The sequence below is a fragment of the Plecotus auritus genome (genome assembly GCF_963455305.1).
Source record: "Plecotus auritus genome assembly, chromosome: 5".
Lineage (NCBI taxonomy): Eukaryota > Metazoa > Chordata > Mammalia > Chiroptera > Vespertilionidae > Plecotus > Plecotus auritus.
Window position 1 is genome coordinate 122025788 of NC_137776.1, and position 19650 is coordinate 122045437.

At 38.3% G+C, this 19650-nt stretch overlaps 1 protein-coding gene across 4 annotated transcripts in view; it reads left to right on the plus strand.

Annotated features, from left to right (window-relative positions):
• MLLT3 (MLLT3 super elongation complex subunit) overlaps positions 1 to 19650 on the plus strand; it is a 268703-nt gene that overhangs the window by 161290 nt on the left and 87763 nt on the right. For all 4 annotated transcript variants that reach the window (XM_080668721.1, XM_080668724.1, XM_080668722.1 and 1 more), the window contains exon 4: positions 1568 to 1711. In XM_080668721.1, coding sequence (XP_080524847.1) covers positions 1568 to 1711 — 144 coding nt within the window. The remainder of the gene's footprint in view (positions 1 to 1567; positions 1712 to 19650) is intronic.

A 19650-nucleotide genomic window follows, 5' to 3' on the forward strand; every position in this document is an offset into this window, starting at 1 on the left:
CTCATTATTGTGTTCTCTTGGATATGATGCTATTTTGTTCTTCTAGTTCAGGAAAATGGACCCAAGAGCCAGATTATGAAAGCCCTTATATGACATTCATGTGAGGTTAAATTTTTGGGCTAGTGGCAATTGGAAGCTTTTGAAATTTTAATCAAGTAGTAAAAATGGAAAAGTTTTTGTTTAATATATAGGGTGTGGCAAAAGTAGGTTTACAGTTGATCATAGAAATTTATGAACATCTTTTAACCTACTTTAGCCCCACCCTGTAGATACTTTTGAGGCCTGAATGAAGGAGAAATTGAAAATAATCCTAAAGTACGAAGACCTATTAGAGAAAGGTGTAGTTAGGGCAGTGTGTCCTAGAGGTTGACAATGTCAACTGATGGTCATTGGCACCAATTCAATACCAACAGGAATCCCCAATTTGTGGTGCAGTGAAGAAGGAAACTGTATTCAGTGCAAAACAGCTCAATAGTGATACAGCACAGCTGTGAAAACAGCATGACTGTGAGGCAGCCTTGGGGGGCCAGGATCATCTCCCCCTGGACAGCTATGCTCCACTCCCTGCTGGTCTGCTTTGCACTGCTCTGGCCTGCTCCTTTCTGTAGCAGTCTGCCCTGGTCTGTGCTGGTCTGCTCCACTTGGCTCCCATGAGACATCTTCGGTGTTTAGCTCAGCCAGGGAAACACAGGCTTCAATCTTTGGTGGAAAGGGAAAGTACACTCCCATAGTCATAGGGCCCTGACTTATATAGACAGAAGTCCTGGTTCCTGGTCCCTGATTGATTTGTCTTCATGCAAGTGAGGACTCCGAGTCCTTGCAGTTCAATTGACCCAAAAGGCATTTTCCTGATGGGTCAGAATAGAGCTGCTCTGATTGGTTGGGGAAGATGTTGATGGGGCTATAGCTGTGCAGCTCCAATGGGATGGGGAAAGCCTCAGTCCTATTGGTTGAAATAGGATTCCAGGAACTCCTTTATAAGGGTTGGCTCAGATGGCAGAAACACAGTGCAGGCAGGCAGTTCAGTGCAGGCTTTTCCTTGAAGTGCAATTTGTGTGAGAGGCCCCTGTGTAGAAATGGCTACTAGGTTGTTTTTAAAAATTTGAGCCCAATTAGCCACTAGGAGCCCTTCTTAGTAAGTATCTTCTTTCTCAGGGTCCACACGATATGGTTTAGAGGGCTTGTTCAAGAAATATTTGGGAGAGACAATGGCGGGGGGTGATGGTGGGAGTGGAGAGGTAGAGTGGGAATGGGAAGTTGTGGCTTCAGGGGCGTCCTAGTTTTTCAAGGTGGGTGGCTGTGTTGGTGGTGTCATACCACTTGAAAGCTTATAGGAAAGATGATGAGTTTATTCTTTTTGGTTTTCCCCTAACATAAGAAACTAATTTATTAGATATTTCTCTTTTGCTTTGTTGATAATTTCATGGTAATTTTTTCTCCCGTATTTCTTTGACATTATAGCTGTTAGACATCTTTTCTGTTTCTTACAAGGAGTTAATCTGTGCTTTCTAAATTGCTATTTATGTCTAACTTTTTCGTTTCTTTCTTAATTTTTTTAAACCTCTAGGAAGAACCTAAGAAAGTCCGCTTTGATTATGACCTATTCCTGCATCTTGAAGGCCATCCACCAGTGAATCACCTCCGCTGTGAAAAGTTAACTTTCAACAACCCCACAGAGGACTTTAGAAGAAAGTTGCTGAAGGCAGGAGGGGTGAGTGGCATTGTCTTATGAAAATCTTTCCAATGAAAAAGTAGTTGCTAGTGTGTTAAGAAGTATAATCGTGTTTTGAGAGAGGTAAAAGCGATAAAGTGACATATGGCTTAGCTGTAGACTCATGGTTTGAGATAAAAAGTTAAGCAAACAATAACATTTTAAGTAGGTATGAATATGAATTTACATTGTTGATTAGAATAGCCTTATAGTGTGTGCAATTCAAATTTATTGAAACAAAAAGTCCAAACCAATAAACTATCCTCAATTAAGAAAAGAACAGTATCTGGCTTTTGTTATATTACTTTATAGAAACTTTTGGGTAAAGTTGAAATTCACATTAAAAGTTATGTAAAAAGGAGTTATTGTGCAAAAATTCATGATCAAAATTAATCGAAAAGGTATACTCATTTGTATTACATGTTTGACTTATTTAAATACACATTGTTATTTGCTTGAATTATATATAGGTAAAAGATGGATTTTCCTTTTAAAGATAATAGTAACTAAAGTGTGGTAAATTTTTGTCCACGACAGTGGTCGGCAGCTCATTTGTCAACAGAGCCAAATATCAACAGTACAACGATGGAAATTTCTTTTGAGAGCCAAATTTTCTAAACTTAAACTTCTTCTAACGCCACTTCTTCAAAATAGACTCGCCCAGGCCATGGTATTTTGTGGAAGAGCCACACTCAAGGGGCCAAAGAGCTGCATGTGGCTCATGAGCCGCAGTTTGCCGACCACTGGTCTAGGACAAGAAAAAAAAAATTTAAGTGACTTCTTACAAATATAAACATTATGACATATTTGCTTGCGGGTAAGTCAGCTGAGAGACAAACACTACTGACTGGTCAAAATCTACTTTACAATGGGTACTATTGGGCTCATCAGCCTCTAGCTCAGATGAACTTCCTATGTCATCTTATGTTGGCAGTTCAGATCCCATAAAATGTTGAAATGTGTTCTTCATGCTAGGATTTCATCCACTTCGTTTTTCTGGAAAGTTTTTGATGGTTTTGCAACATGAAATTACTGTTGTATGTGAGCATGTGTAGACCATAACTCCTCAAGATGCCTCATTTCACTGGTAAAATCTACTGGAGGGCTTTGTTTGAAAGAGCTGGGTTTTATACAGCACAGAAGTTCCTTCTTTTTATGAGGTTATGGACAACTACTTTGAGAGCTTCAGACAAGCTGTAGACCCTCTCTTAAGAAAATCACCCATAAATATATTTGTGTGAACATTTTGGATTATATGGAATCCCTGACATCCATTTTTGGAGTTCTGTTTTGCCAAGCTCCTATACTTTCACTTGAACTACTAATAAAATAAGCATTTGAGGCATTGCAAGTACTTTTACCACAATTCAGTCAGTACTGTACTATGTTAGTAGCTTTGGAAATGAATCACCGCTTATAGTATTTTATGTGGAAATGCATCTCCACGAAGAAATGGGCTTTGGCAATACAATTCATTTAATTTTTATTTTTTTCTCTCTCTTTTTTTTTTTTTTAAAAAATATCTTTATTGATTTCAGAGAGGAATGGAGAGGGAAAGAGAGATAGAAACATCAATGACGAGAGAGAATCATTGATTGGCTGCCTCCTGCTGCACGTCCCTTAATGGGGATCAAGCCCACAACCCAGGCATGTGCCCTTGACCGGAATTGAACTTGGGACCCTTCAGTCTGCAGGCTGATGCTCTATCCACTGAGCCAAACCAGCTAGGGCAATTTTTATTTTTTAAAATTAAATTTATTGGGGTGACATTGGTTAATAAGATTGTATAGGTTTCTAGTGTATAATTCTATGATATATCATCTGTATATTGCATTGTGTACCCACCACCCAGAGTCAAATCTTCTTCTGTCACTATATATTTGACCCCCCATGTACATGCCCAGTCTCATCTGATCTCAGAAAACTTGGGGGACTTGCACTACCTGACTTCAAGACTTATTTTAAAACTACAGTGGTCAAGACGATATGGTGTTAATGTAAAGACAGGTGTTAATGTAAATCATTGGAATAGAATAGAATGTTCAGATAAAGACATACACATATGTTCATTTTTTAAAAATTTGTCAAATTTGTAAATCTTTTATAACAAACTGTTATATAATCTTTTATAATAAAGTGTAATTTAACAAGTGAAAAAAAAAAAGAAGCTAAGCACAGTTGGCCCAGGTTATTACTTGGATAGGAGATAACTCATTTTAAAATTAAGGATTTATTATATATTTATTAATGAAATGGTGCTTTAAAAAAAATAAAAATAGCAACTCTATTATATTCTTTTTATAGTTACCAAGAGCACAGTGTTGATGCTATTTATCTATGTCTATGCCCTTAAAAATGAACTGGTTCATTTTAAATCCTAGTTCTCATTTTTCTTTTTATGGGGTGGCATTTTATGCTTCTGATTATTCCTCTTGGGTATGCAGTTAGGTAGGTAATTGGAGCATGTGAATTATGGAGCTTGAGTGCATCAGGCTTCTGATAAGGGTCGTAGGAAAAAGTAAATATGACACGAGAACTTTTTAAAACAACCACTTAGACCCAGAGTGCTCAAGGGTTGCTTGTGAGCTGGAGCAGAGGTTACAGGTCATTGATAATGCAGTGGAGTGTAGCACTGCCTCCTGATAAGGTCTCTAGTAGATTTCTGTCTTTTACTCAACTCAGCCTTTATCTCAGAATTATCTTCCTTGACTTCCAACTTTCCTTCTTTGTGTTTCTTTAAGTGCTGTTTGAAGCCTGCACAGTTTTTTCCCATTAGACTTAGATTATGTCTTGACAACTATAACATAATAAGCTGAAATGTGAAATATTCAAGCACACCAGTTATTTGACAAATTTTTTAAGGGACTGATCCCAGTGAATTTTATGGTAAAATTTAAATTTAAAAATTCATTTGAAATGAAAGTAATTTCATAGATTCTTATTATTTTATTTAGTCTTTTAGGGAAATGTGAGACAAACATTTTTTTGTCTTACCTATATTTTTGTCTAACTTGTATTATTTTTATCGGATATTTAGTTATCATTGTCGTAGTATTAATGAAGCCTATCATTGTGTCACTGACTTATGAACCATTTTGGTTCTATTAGAAATATTTTTCAGATTTATTAAGGTATTAGAGGCCCGATGCATGAAATTCATGCAAGAGTAGGCCATCGCAGCCCCAGCTGCCTCGTGGCCCCACGGCCCTGCCCCCCGCCCACTGGTCATTCTGGAAGGTCATTCTGCCGTCCAGTCTAATTAGCATATTAGCTCTTTATTATATAGGATAATTGATGTATAACATTGTGTAAGTTTAAGGTATACAGTGTGTTGATTTGATACACTTATATATTACAAAATAATTACCACCATAGCATTAGCAAACACCTCCATCATGTCACATAATTTCCATTTCTTTTTTGTGGTGAGAATATTTAAGATATACTCTCTTAGCAAAGTTCAGGTATGTAATTCAATAGTATAAATTATAATCTCCATGCAGTACATTATATTCCCAGAACTTAATTATCTAAAACTGAACATCCCCCCCTTTTCCTTCATCCCCTGGTAACTACCATTCTAATCTCTGTTTCTATGAGTTCAGCTTTTTAAAAAAATTCCAAATGTAAGTGATATCTATGTTGTCCCAAATAGCTGGATGTCCTTTTTCTCATGGCTGAATAATATTTAATTATTTACATTCACTCACCACCCCCACACACATCTTTATCTGTTCATCTGTTGATGGACATATAGGTTATTTCCATATCTTGGGTAAACAATACTGCAATGAACATAAGAGGCACATATCTCTTTGATGTCCTGCTTTTATTTCCTTTGGATATATACCCAGAAGTGGATTGCTGGGTCATATTGTAGCTCTATTTTAATTTTTTTGAGGAAAATTGTTTCCATATTGTTTTCCATAGTGTCTTGCACCAATATACAACCCCACCAACAACATCCAAGGGTTCCCTTTTCTCCACATCCTCAGGACCACTTACTGTCTTTTTGATAACAGCCATTCTAACAGGTGTGAGGTGATATCTTATTGTGGTTTTGATTTGCCTTTCTCTGATAATTAGTAATGTTGATGTACCTGTAGGCCATCTGTATGTCTTCTTTCGAAAAATGTCCTATTCAGTTCCTCTGTCCATTTTAAAATCAGACTGGGTTGTGGACTTTTTTGCTGTTGAGTTACATGAATTCTTTATATATTTTGGATATTAATCTCTTATCAGATATTTGACTTGCAAATATTTTCTCTCATTTCATAGTTTGCCTTTCCATTTTGTTGATGATTTCCTTTGCTGTACGGAGCTTTTTAGTTTGATGTAGTTCTAAGGTTTTGTTTTTGCTTTTTCTTTGATTTTGGTGTCTATTAGAAATATTGCTTTATGGCTGTGTCTCTTCAGATAAGCCTTTTTCCCCACTGGGTTTTGGGGTGAGAAAGTGGAGGATGGGCTATGTTTCTTATACCTAACCATTGAATCTATGACATAGATCTGTATATATTCTACCTTTAATGGAAAATATTAATCCTTTCTTATGTATTTTGTGAAATTATTATGTACAGCTTGAGGCATAAATACAGTAAACTTACTCTTTTGGTTATGGCGTTTTCTCTTGCACCTTTTTCTTATAAACCAAAAATACATAGCACTATTAAATGTTGGCTTTTCAAGAGATCAGAAAGGTTGCTTATAGAGCTGGCATCATCTTAGAAAAATTTTCAACTCTTAGAAAAAAATGATTCCAAAGAACTTTTTGTCAGAAGAATCTTGAAAAATTGCAGATTTTTTTCTAGTTCATAATCTATAAACCTGTAGGTAAACGACAACCTTTCGTGGGGGGGGGGGGGAAGGGATGATCAATAACATTCCCTTCTTTTCACTGACTTTTTAAAAAATGTTGCAACTTTTTCTAAAGAGTCTCAGAGAAATCTTGGTGTACTTCTTCCATGGAAAAAATGTATCCTGTTTTCTTCTGTTAAACAACTCCCTAATATTAAGTACATCATTGCTTTAAAAGAAAAACGTCTGTGGGAAGGGCACATTTGGATTTAAGCACTATTTTCTGAGAATATGGAAATGCAGAATGATTTCATTTACAAAACCCTGAAGGTAGTTTCTCTAAATGAGAGACCTTATTGGAGCTTGCCAGGGAAGGTGTAGATTTGGTTTAGGACCGAGCTCCTGTCAAGCCTTAAGCAAGAAAAAGACAGAAAGTTGGGGTCAGGAAATGGAAAAGAACAACCTGAGAGCTTCTGGTGGGAGACTGCTTTTATTTTGAGATCTTAATTTTTGGTTGGTAGGAGGGGTAGAGGACAGTGAGCCATACACTTTTGAGGGCAAGACTTGATATAATTTGTTCCAGAATTTTAACCAAAAGGATCAAGTGGAGCACCTCTCAATTCCACGGAGAGATTTCTACTTGCTTTTTAAAAGATGAACTGAGAATGCTTTTTGAGTGATTTTCAAATATATTCCTCAGGATATCAGGATTTTTCAGAAAGGTTTTATGGTCACAATAGATCCTCCCCCCCACCTATCTTGTTGGAACTGAAACTCAGTCCTACTGAAACACTGCAGAAGGGTTTGACAACTGTTACATTCCATTGAAAGAGGATGAGTTTCTTTCAGGGGGAGAGGCGGGTGTTGGCAAAGTAAAGATATAGATAAGTGTATGTCATCTAACTAAACCTTGTCATTATACTGACTTCACCTCCCTGGGTTTCCTGTTGGCAGGGAGTGTGATAAAATTGGAAAAGTTTTGAAATCAGCAGATGAGTAAAAAGTTATTTTTTATCGATTTTTAGGTAATTAGTACATCTTTTTAAATCTCAGTTTATCATCTGTGAAATGGACGAGACAGTCTTTTCCTCGTTGGGAATGTATAACCATGGTGTGTGGCACGTGGTAGATACCCTGTTCCTTGGTTCCTTGTCCTTTGATTATTGGTTTAGACAATCACCCAATCTTTAACCACTTTCATATCACAAAGTAAAGGTACAGTGAAAAAGGTTCATTCTTTAGGGTAAGCAACTGTAGAAATATTCACAGGAAAACATCGTTACCACCAGTTAGTGTGACCAGCACTTCGATGGATCTATTTTAGTTTTAAAGATTAGGCCATGGCGCTCAGTTGCTTAGACTGTTCAACCCAAGGTCAGGGCACATACAAGAATCAACTAATGCATGCATGAATAGGTGGAGCACCAAATCGATGTTTCTCTCTCTCTCTCTCTCTCTCTCTCTCTCTCTCTCTCTCTCTCTCTCTCAAAAAAAAAAAAAAATTACACACACACACTAGCCTATGGTGTCTTTCTTAATTCTAAATTTCTAACAAATTAAAAGCTTCTTAAAGCCATTAGAAGAAGTATTATGTTCAGCAAGGTTGTGTTTCTATTAAAAAAGTACAAATGGGGGCCCTAGCGGGTTTGGCTCAGTGGATAGAGTGTCAGACTGGGGACTGAAGGGTCCCAGGTTCTATTCCGGTCAAAGGTGGTTGCGGACTTGATCCCCAGTAGGGGGTATGAAGCCAATTAATGATTCTCATCATTGATGTTTCTATCTCTCTCTCCCCCTCTCCCTTCCTCTCTGAAATTAAAAAAAAAAAAAATATATGGCACAAAGGGGACAAGCATCTTGGGAGAACTGGGTTTATTTTACAGCTGCTCCATTTTTTTGGCCTGAAAATCAAGTGGTCTGCTTTGGTTCTATTTTTCTTTATGGAATAGTGATAGGGTGTTGGTGCCTCCCCCCTACTTTTTTTCTTTCTTTTTCCCCCTCAATTAAACAAGGCAAAGTCTAAACATGTTGTTCAGTCTATTTCTGAATCACTGGCAAGCAGTTAATTTTGAGGACTGAAAATTAAAACTAACCACAGCAGTTGTTAAAACTAGGGTTTTTATAGGCAGAAATCCAATTCCGTTCAGACACCACCTGTTTCAATAGGACATCTCAGACGCCCATTTGGCACGATTTGCTGGAGATGACATGGGAGTGTGCTTACAGTGTGTGTTAAGTCTGTAGCATAATGCAGTCCTGTTTTTCAGAGTGACAGTTGCATTTATATGTAGTATGTTTTTGCAAGGAATAAATTGGAATTTTTCTGAAACTCTGCTTATTGTAAAGAGGAATTCAAGTCCACTGTGGTCCCCCAACAAGGTGCTTTGGTTATTAAAGGGCCAAAGGCATCTTATGATAAGGAGCTTTCTCTAATACCACTGTGTCAAGCCATCGGAACATAGCATTTTATCACAGGGTTCTGGAATGCATTTTGTGTAGGGTTGTTTACTATTTCCTTTTACAAGGAAGTTTTGAACCCTGCTAATTTATAAATGGTACAGACCACATTTTCTCCCCCTAAAACTTGAATGTTTTTGAATAGGTAAATACACACACAATACAAAATAACATACACTGAGTTGAGTCTCCCTTCAGGCCACCAAAGAAGCTATATCAGGGGTGGGCAAACTTTTTGACTCGAGGGCCATAATGGGTTCTTAAACTGGACCGGAGGGCCGGAACAAAAGCATGGATGGAGTGTTTGTGTGAACTAATATAAATTCAAAGTAAAGGAGCGGAGGGGAGAGCAAGAGAACCCTCCGCTCTTTCGGCTCCGCAGGCCGGATAGAACAGCCGAACGGGCCGGATCTGGCCCGTGGGCCGTAGTTTGCCCACGGTTGAGCTATATTGTATAACCTTTTACATAGTTCTTTGTGTACATGGATGAGTGTATCCGTAGGATACATTCCTAGGAGTAAAATCATGACTCCAAGGCGAAGTGGAATTTAAATTTTGATAGACATTTACAAATTGTCTGCCAAAGAAGTTATACTACTCTGCGCTTGAAACAACAATGTGAGAAAATACCTACTTCTCCACACGGTGATCCTATGAAAAAATTTCTCCCAATCTGATGAGTGAAAATGATATCTCATTTTTAATTCACTTTTCATTTATGAGTTATAATGAGCATCTTTTCATATGTTTAAAAGCCATTTTCATTTCCTGTCAAAGACCATGTTTTAATGTATTTGAAATTGGAAATATTCTAAGTGTTTCAGTTTCAACTTAAATTTATGGGTAGTCTTCCCACATACTTCCATTTGGAGAGTTTACAAAAAGATACGGAAGCCTCTTTAACCAAGATCGGTGTTTTCCGGCTTTCTTCAACATGTAACAAATTATTTTCTTAGGAACTGATTTGTCAAAACTTTGGCTTCTAAAAATATAAGTGGCTATTGTGGCAACCTCATCTCAACAGGCTGCTTATTTTTAAAATGACTCAGAAAAATAATAAAATATTCTTTTAGTGGCTGTTACTGGACAGCTTCATTGAATTTTTGGATATTTGTTTTGGAACATGTATGCTTTTTCGTTATTTTCTGAAAGCTGTCATCTTGTGATCTTCTGCCTCAAAAAATAAAAGGATGCTGCTGTTTTTCACCGGCACTTATAATAAAAGGTGATTTATTTGAATAAGCTTAAGATCAAGCAGGCCGCCTCATTTACTTGGTGGTTTCTCGAGGTTGAGGTTCATTTTCTGTCATACTTGGTTTTTTCTCCTTTCTGTATCTTTGGTTCTCTCCCAAAATTAAATCATGACAGTAAAATGTACATATATATGATAAATAGGTTGTCAACATTGTGAGCCTTAACTCCAAATGTGACATTGACCTCGTGCATTTTTAGGGAAAGCCTGGTCATGGGAGTAGAAGGTTATTTATGTCACTCAGCATGTTATGGTTTAATGTCTTCTGAAAGTCAGTCACATAAGGGGATCGTGGGATAGTTACAGACTTTTGAAAGCCTGCACCAAAAGCTGTGTGTTACAGAACAGTTTTCCTGCCTTCTCAGCTACCTAGTTACCTTTTCGGTAAGAGGGAGAATAACAGGAGCACCCTCTTCACCCGGTGCCAAGCTCAAATACCTTTACTGCATCGATTGAGCGAAGGCTGAATGAAAAAAAAGCGAGGCAGGTCAGTGTTTCTAGAATGGAAATCCGTTGGTTCAGATTCCTTCTCCCTTCTGGGCTCAGGTAGTTCATTCTACACTTGTTTCAAAGCTGCATCTGAAGTCTATCTAATCTGAGTCTGTTCTCTTACCCTAGAATGTAAAGAAGAATAGCCATCTATTTTGACTATCCCCACTGGATATTTTGGGGGGTTCATAATCTATATCATTAAGTAAAAACAATTTGGGGGTAGTGGGTAGAGAAGGAAGAGGGAAGCTATGAATAACATTTTATTTTCTGAATTTTTCTTCCACAAATTGTAAGAAAACCTGACAGTGATAAGGATCTGAAGGTTGCAGTTTAAAAATAAATGTCTGAGACTCTTGAAATAGATATTTGTGTTTCATTTTTGAGGAGTGAGAATAAATGGTAGGTGGTTTAATCTAATGATCCCCACAAGGGACGTAGGCATTGTGTGAGAGAAAGAAGGTTTGACTGTAAAGCTGAAGGCACCGATTCAGTTCTTGGATCTGCTGCTAATTTACCCTGGGCTTTAGGTTAGTGTAAATCTAAAGGAAGCATAATATCCCTTCCCCCAACTTGATATTATTAAATAAAATGTTGGTACATAGTTAAGCAGTCAGCAAATAATATATAACTACTGTATTTTACATTGTATTGTTTATACAGATAAGATCCCAAGAAATGTTTATATTATTACTTAATATATTAAACATAAATTAATGGGTTTTAAACTCTGCGAGTTCCTTTATTTTTGTTCTTCAAAAACTCACACTTCAGAGTACTGATATGAAAATTTTGGTAGTTAGGAAGTTAAAAATAAAGTGTTATTTTATTTTATTTTATTTTATTTTTGTTGGTGGTGGTGGTGATATTCTTTTCACCTTATGGCTCCCAGCTTTTCAAAATTAAACTTACTGGTTTAAGGCCTAAAGACTGTAAATGGAAAATTTGAGATTTCTTAATGGTTATGAATACAGAAGTATAATGGTCTAGTTTTTATCTGTGTGTGTGTGACTGTATGGGCCATATTAGATCTGTTATTTGGAAAAATTTATATTTTAATATAGATCATTGTAGGGGTAGATTTTGTAACTTACATTCTTTTTTGTAACTTGTTTTTGTAGATGTTGTCAATTTTGTAAATGTCATTCTCACCTTCCCTTCCCTTATAGGGTAGATTGGAGGCCTATGGGTAGTGTGAAATGGTTAAATATAAAAGGCTTCATTAATGGAAATATTGAGTAAAATAAGAATGCCCTATCCATAAAACAAACAAGTCCACTCAACCACAGTTAGAGAAAAAGTGGAGGTATAATAAAAATCTAGTTAACCTCACGAGTTTCAGTCGTAATACAAGCTCTTAGTGACTCAGGGATAGATTTTGGTTGGATTCTATTGGCAGAAGTCTACACATATAGTGCCTATTTTGTCTTTGGAAAAATTAGAAATAAGTGCCTTCATTTTTCCTTGCCTCATGAAGCTCGGCCAAAGGAACACAGCATGCCTAGAGTGGCACTGCTGGATTTCAGCTTGTTCTCATCCCGTTGACCAAGCATCCTTGTGCAGGGTACAATCTGGGCAACCATGTACAGTAGTGGCTCTGTTTATAGGTTTAGACAAAAAGGAGATTTTGATGTAGAACATAACTATCTTGTCTGAGATAATCTAGGCAGGAGTAACCTGGGAAAATGATGAGTAAAAATTTCCTGAAAATTTGTTCTCAGGTTGTGCCAGTTTGAAATAGCCATGTCCCTTCCAAGACCTAGACTGGCCTCTTGTTCTGCCACTCTGCTTTGTATTTTTGTCTTATGACACTACTAGTAGCCCTGCATACGAACCCGTGCACCAGTAGCTCGCCAGTAGCTCGCTGCCGCCCTCCTGTAGCTCCCCCGCCCTCTCCCCCCCGCCCCCTCATAGCTTGCTGCTCTGTCCCCTCCTGTAGCTCTCTGCCACCTGCTTGTAGCCAGTAGCTCGCTGCCGCCCTCCTGTAGCTCTCTGCCCGCTGCCCCATTTTCCTGTAGCTCCCCCCTCTACCTCCCTCCCATAGCTTGCAGCCCTGCCCCCTCCTGTAGCTCTCTGCCCCACCCTCCTGCTGATCTGTGATCTGGTTGTTACCTGGTCGGTCATTACGCTTCATGGTGTAACGACCATTTGCATATTACATCTTTATTATATAGGATTATCCAACATCCATAGATATCTATAAAGGTCTGGTTTAAGCACGGGGAGCAAGAGGACTTTTGATAAGACTGTTGTGCTTCAAATGTCAGTGACTATGAGACCAGACTAACCCTTTGGAAGGACATGGTCACAGAAACTGGAAGACCAGTTGAATAATGTAGCCCTTGCTAATGGGAATAATAATAAATCACTACACAGTGAGTGGTGATTTATTATTTTTTTAAGTAAACTACAGTGGAATTTTCCTTTCTGATAATTTTGAGCTCTGCCTGCTCTGGTGAAGAGAACATCAATTAACTCCAGATCAGGGATATTCTTCAGGGGTCCTCAAACTTTTAAACAGGGGGCCAGTTCACTGTCCCTCAGACCGTTGGAGGGCCAGACTATAGTTTAAAAAAAACAACTATGAACAAATTCCTATGCGCACTGCGGGCCCGGGACGAGTCGGCTGCTAAGCAGGACAGGCAGCGGCACCCGGCGGGCCGGATAAATGTCTTCGGCGGGCTGCATGTGGCCCGCGGGCCGTAGTTTGAGGACCCCTGTAAGATCTTAACAGTCACCATGAATAAGAATGCCTTCAACTATTTCCAGTCTTAAGATCCACTTTATCTGCTTTGACTCTTCACAGAGGTCCCGGAGGTCCTGGAACTTGATTTTGTTGAGTTTTATTTCTTTAATGGTCCGTCTATAGTTTTTCTTCCTAGATTTGTTTCTACTCTTTTCTTCCTTTTTATTTTATTATTTTTATTAATTTATACTTTTTTTTCAATTACAACTTACATTCAGTATTATTTTCTATTAGTTTCAGGTGTACAGCATAGTGGTTAGACAATCATTTGTTTCTTCTGATCATCACGCTCCTCTCCCAGGGTCAGATTTCTTGACCTTCTCTCCATCATCCACATGATGCCTTGTGATCATCGTATCTGACCCCATTCTTGCTGCTTTTTTATTCTTTGCCCGAAGGGGTTTTTGTGGTTTGTACACATACTCCCAATTTTGCCTTCAGTTCTTTTTCTTTTTGATTAAAAATGTTATACTTAAATCTTTATTCTGATATACTTTTTTTTTTTAAAGGAAAATACATTGAGGTTAGGGATGTATGTGCCTCTGCACTGCAGAGCAATACGTGGTGACTGCCTCACAGGCACAAAAATAAAGCTGCACTTGACTAATTAGCCTTGAAGGTAGTAATCAAATCTCTGTGAATTGTTGAGATATGTAGAAGCTTTCTCTCTGCTTGATTTTCTGAATACCTATCCTGACTCCTTTTCGTGAAGAGAACAGATGTAGCACAGCAGTTAAAAGGACAGACTCTGTTATGAAACAGACCTTTTTTTTTTTTTCTCCAGGTGCTGCCATTGGCACTTGGTAGCTGTGTAACTTTGGATAAATGATTCATCTCTATTGGTTGTTTCCTCATTTATAAAATAAATAAAACACACATATACATACAGTTTTATAGATGAAGGGATACTTTGATGTAATAGACCAAGCACCCCATTCTACAGATGAGTAAACTAAGGCATCAAATACTGAAATGATTAGTCAAGCAAGGGATCCTAAGTCAGGGTTTTCAGTGTTCTTGCATATTCTTTTTGCAATAACATAGTAACATAGAGTAACATTAGTGTTCTTTTGAAAATGCAATTAAAAGGGGCAGGGAATTAGAAATAAAACCACTCCTCAGGGTCATTTCTCCTGGTTGCCTTAGGACCGACCATTACCGTAATCTTGCATGAGTCCCCTTCCTGAAGACAGCTGGACAAAATGGTTGTGTGGAGCAGCTTGCTTGTTGCTGGCAGCAGCCTTTATCCTTTTGTTTTTTGCTTCATAGACTGAAGGTCTCTGTATTTCTCTTGCTTCTGAGAATCCAACTTGTGTGGAGAAAATGATAATTAAGAACCCACTCCCTCACCACCCAAACTTTCTTAAGCCAGCATCATCCTATCTGTGGGGATTGGTTACATTTTCATTTTCTGTAAATTAGAGGCAAGCATACTTTTTGTAGTCATTTCCCCCTCCCTCCCCCCATCAGAATAGCAAGGGTATACATGACTTTAGAAGTGGTTTTTCTTGGAATTAACAGCATATACAAAAGACTATAATAAAGCCAACAAATAACTTTGCAATCTACCAGGTTTTGAAAGTAGAAATGCAAATAAATCATGGGTAGCAGTGATTCTTTTAGTGCTTAGATATTAAAAGATTTTCTCCTCAGGGTTGGAAAGTTGGATGGTAATACACTTTATTGGAATCAGCTTACTGAAGCTGGCTTGCCACCTCTTCTTTGAAGAAGCTGCTTTGATTAATCCATTCTCTCTCTCTCTCTCTCTCTCTCTCTCTCTCTCTCTCTCTCTCTCTCTCTGTCTCTGTCTCTATCTCTATCTCTATCTCTATCTCTCTCCACCCCCTCTCGTTCTCCCTATCCTTCTCTCCCTCCCTCCCTCCTTCCGACCTCTGCCTCTCCCTCTCTCCCTCTCTCTCTTTCCCTTCCAGTCTCCCACTCTCCCCCAAATCAGGATACATGACTAAAACTGGTTCCGAGTATTTTAATCTAGGACAGGTAAAACAGCTCAGAAAATCCAAGATGCTTTTCAAGTCCTCTTAAGACTTCTGGCAGAAGATTTTTATCCTTTTGTTTCTTGCTTCTAGATTGAAATTCCCTGAACAAAACTGATGTCTCCTGATTCTGAAAATCAAGTGTGAGAAGACCTTCCTAAGTCTTGTCCTATTTCTAGTTTTCATGTACCAACCTGTATTCCTCCCACCTCCTGCCCAGAAAGCTCTAGATGTTTAATAAAAAAATAAAAATTTCCTTCTATGTGGTTTTTCTTCTGTGTGTTTGTTTTAGCTTAATGCTTGCCTCATTCTGAGGAAGTATAAGCATTTTAAAAATATTTGAGTACACTACTATGGGCCACACTTTAATGCCAGGTCCTGGGTATTCCATGAAGTAATCCTGGATTTTTTTCCCTTTCTACCAAACTCTACCCTCAGTCAATATCAGGAGCTAATTCATTCATACATTGTCATCTTCTCAGAGGTCTAAAACAACCCAGGTTCGTTTCCTAAAAGAAATAGAAGGAAAATAAAACAAAGACATTTCTAGCTGCAGTCTAGGCTGCCCTGGTGTGCTTTTAGGAGAAAAAGCTGCAGCACATGAAGGCATCCCCATCTATTGGGGGCGGGGGGGGGGGGTTAGGTGGCACAAACTTTATTATTGGGCCCCACCCCTACCTCATGCAAAGCAGGCTCTGAAGGCTTCTAAGTCCAGGGATGGAAAAAAAATTATTTTCTCTTTTGGAAAGCTGGTTATTTGTGTAAATCTGTCAGATGGTCAAACCTGTCTTGTTTCTATAACATACCCTACCCAGTGGGGCAGATTTTCCCAAATAAGTCACAGGTAGTTTGTTTGCAGATACATCTTTGAATTTATATTACAACTTTATAGTCTATATTTTCAACAGAAACAATTGGTTTTAATTGAGAGGAGATGGAGTAGGATTTCAGGTTATGTGTGTTTTGTTTTGTTTTTGTGTGTGGTATAAAATGGCAACTTCGTTTGGCACTTTCGAAAGCAAATCATTCTTTTTCCTTACATTAGAAAGCGGTGATTTAGCTGACAAATCTGAATTTGTATAAGAGAGCCTTGGCTCCTTTTGGAAGGGTGTGTAAACTCCTCTTAAAAGAATATGGTGCAATTTATGTTTGCTCAAAGTGATACGGTCCCAGGAGAGAGAAGCAAGTGGAGTGAATTGAACAGACTGCAGATTCTTCTTGATTTTGATGCCTTTCCCAGGTTCCTTAGTCCATTATGCATAGATTGACACATGGGGCTCTTCAAAATTCTCTTATTTACTTTATAATTTATAAAAAAATTTTGTAATGATCTCAAACATGTATAGAAGTTGCAGTATATACAAAGAGTTTTTCTTACCTAAACCATTTGAGATGAAATTGCCAGCGTGATGCCCCATCGTCCCTGAATACTTAGTGTTTATTTCTTGCAAGCAAGGGCATTTGCTTACATATATATAACCTGATGCAACCATCAAAGTCAGGAATCAGCATTGGGACATTACCACAGCTCTACTCCTCTGTCCTATTTAGATTTTGAAGATTGTTCCACTGAACTCCTTTATTTGTATACCAAAAGGATCCAGTCTAGAATTATATGTAGCATTTGGTTGTCATGTCTCTTTAGTCTCCTCCAACTGGGAAGTGTTCCTTGATCTTTCCTTGCTTTCATGAACTTGAAATTTTTGATAATTTCAAGCCAATTATTTAGTAGATGGCCCTGAATTTGGGTTTGTATGATATTTCCTCAGGACTAGATTCAGATTATGCATCTCTGGCAGGAATATCACGGAAGTGATGCTGGGCTGCTCTCATTGCACCCACTTATACGGTCATGATTTCCATGGTACCATTTCATTACTACTGTGATGTTATTCTCATCACTTGATTCAGATGGTGTCCGCCAGGCTTCTTTGCTGTAAGTTACTTTGCAAATAATAAGTATTTTATGGGGTGGTGCTTTGAGAAAATGTACAAATCTGATTCCTACTCAAACTTAAGTTTATTCTTATATTTATTATATCATCATAGACTTATGGATATATATTTTTTCAATGGATTATAATCTGTTACTATTGTTATTTATTTTCATGTTTAAATTGTCCTGATTTGGCCAGTGGGAACCCCTTCAATCTGGTTTCTGTGTATTGACAAGCTCTGGTCAGTCTTTGCATTCTTTGTGCTTTCCTTATCCCAACCTTAGATGCAGCCATTTCTTCACTGAGCCTCTGCATGGATGCTTTTCCTCACATCACCACTCTCTCCTGTGCTCCTATTGCCTACTTTGCTTGGCCCCACCCTAGTAGCTGTTCTGAATTGTTCAGGAAGAGAAAGGACACATTTTGTTTTGATTTAATCACTTATATTAGCTCTGTGTGGATGGGGACTATAACACTTTATCTGGCATCTCCTAGTGCCTGCTATATAAATAAACTAGAGGCCCGGTGCACGAAGTCGTGCACAGGTGGGGTCCAGTCAGCCTGCCCCAATGGGGGCCCATTGGGCTGGGCAGCAGGGGGTGTGGGCCATGGGCGGTTGGCTGGCCAGCCCGCCCCCAATCGTGATGTTGGGGGCCAATCGGGGACAGGGCCAGCAGAGGGCAGGGGCTGTGGGAAGTTGGTGGCCACCCCTGCCCCCAATAGGGGTGTTGGGAGCCGATTGGGGAGGTGGGCCAGCTTTGGGGGAAGGGGGCGATCGGGGCCTGGATCAGGCTGGTTGGCTGCTGCAGTGTGCGTCATAGCCACTGGTCATTCTGGTCGTTCTGCTGTTCCAGTCGCTGGGCTTTTATATATATATAGATGCTCAATAAGGGTATACATTCACTCAAAGACTAATACTTAGAATGCATCTTTTAGGAGTTGGTCATTATTCTGGATGCTAGGAGGACACAAAAGTGAACCAAATTTAAAAAACAAGAAAAAAATATACATTAGTAGGAACCCTGTGAGGAGAAATAGTTCTTTGTGAGGGATGGGAATAATTGTGTAAGGCAGCCATTTCCCCAAGTAGGTTTCTTTACATTAATATCTATTAAATGAAAAAAGTTTTGACTTTGCACTTTTAAAACTGTAGTTCTTATTAGAGTGCACAGACTGAATGTGTTGCAAAATTTTTTTTTTTAGCCTAGGTAATTTCTCTTATTACTCTAGCTCTGCTTTTCTCCCACCCTGAAGGTCACTGGTGCCTTGCATATAGCTAACTCTGCTTTTCTAAAACACAGAATGCAAATTCTGATAATATAGAAATGTAATCTTAGTTAACTCCACCTGTAATTTGTTCGTTTCTACACCTTTGACCAGAAATACTTCCAGAGAAAAAAGTGATTTTTTTCATTATACTTTCAATAATAAGTAATAGGATATAGAAACAGAATAGATCATAAGCTCCTTTCTATTAATAGAGTGACTCATCTATGTTAGTTCATTTAACTCACAATACATAGCATATAACCACACTTTCTCTTGTACTTATTCACTCAACACATTTTTGATTGCCTATTCTTTGCTAAGAACCTACCTCACAGAATTCTTAAAGAATTAAAGGAGAAGATGTGTATACTTTATTCAAAGCAGCTAATAAATGTGTCCATTGAAGCACAATGTGCATTTCTCTTACTGCACAATAAGGTTCTGACATCAGGAATTTTAGTTTTTCTTAAAATAAAAATGTTATTATGTTATCATTGATATATATGAGAATTATATGTATTTTATATGTAGATTATAAAACAAACACCCTAAACCTACCATTCAATTTTAGAGTGAGAATTCTCAATCTGGGCCCCATTGCACAGATTCTTATTCTGGAGGTCTGGGATGGAGCTCAAAAACCTGAATTCCTAATAAGCATTCAGATAATACCAGTGTTGCTGGTCCCCTGACCACATTTAGAACAATACAGCTGACCATATTGAGAGCAATCCAGCTTTAGGCTATATATCTATAAATGGAATTGCTGACTCATAGGGCATTTGCATATTTAGTTTTTTATTATTTTATATAGTGGCTGTGACACTTTAGAGTCCTAGATCAGCAATATGGAAAGAGATCCCATTGCTGTCTCTCTAGTCAGTGTTGTAATGGCTATCCTATCTAATAAAGAGGGAATATGCTAATTGACCCTCATGCCATTGCAAACGATGGCGGCACCCACAGCCAATAAGGAGGGAATATTCTAATTGACTGCCCCACCC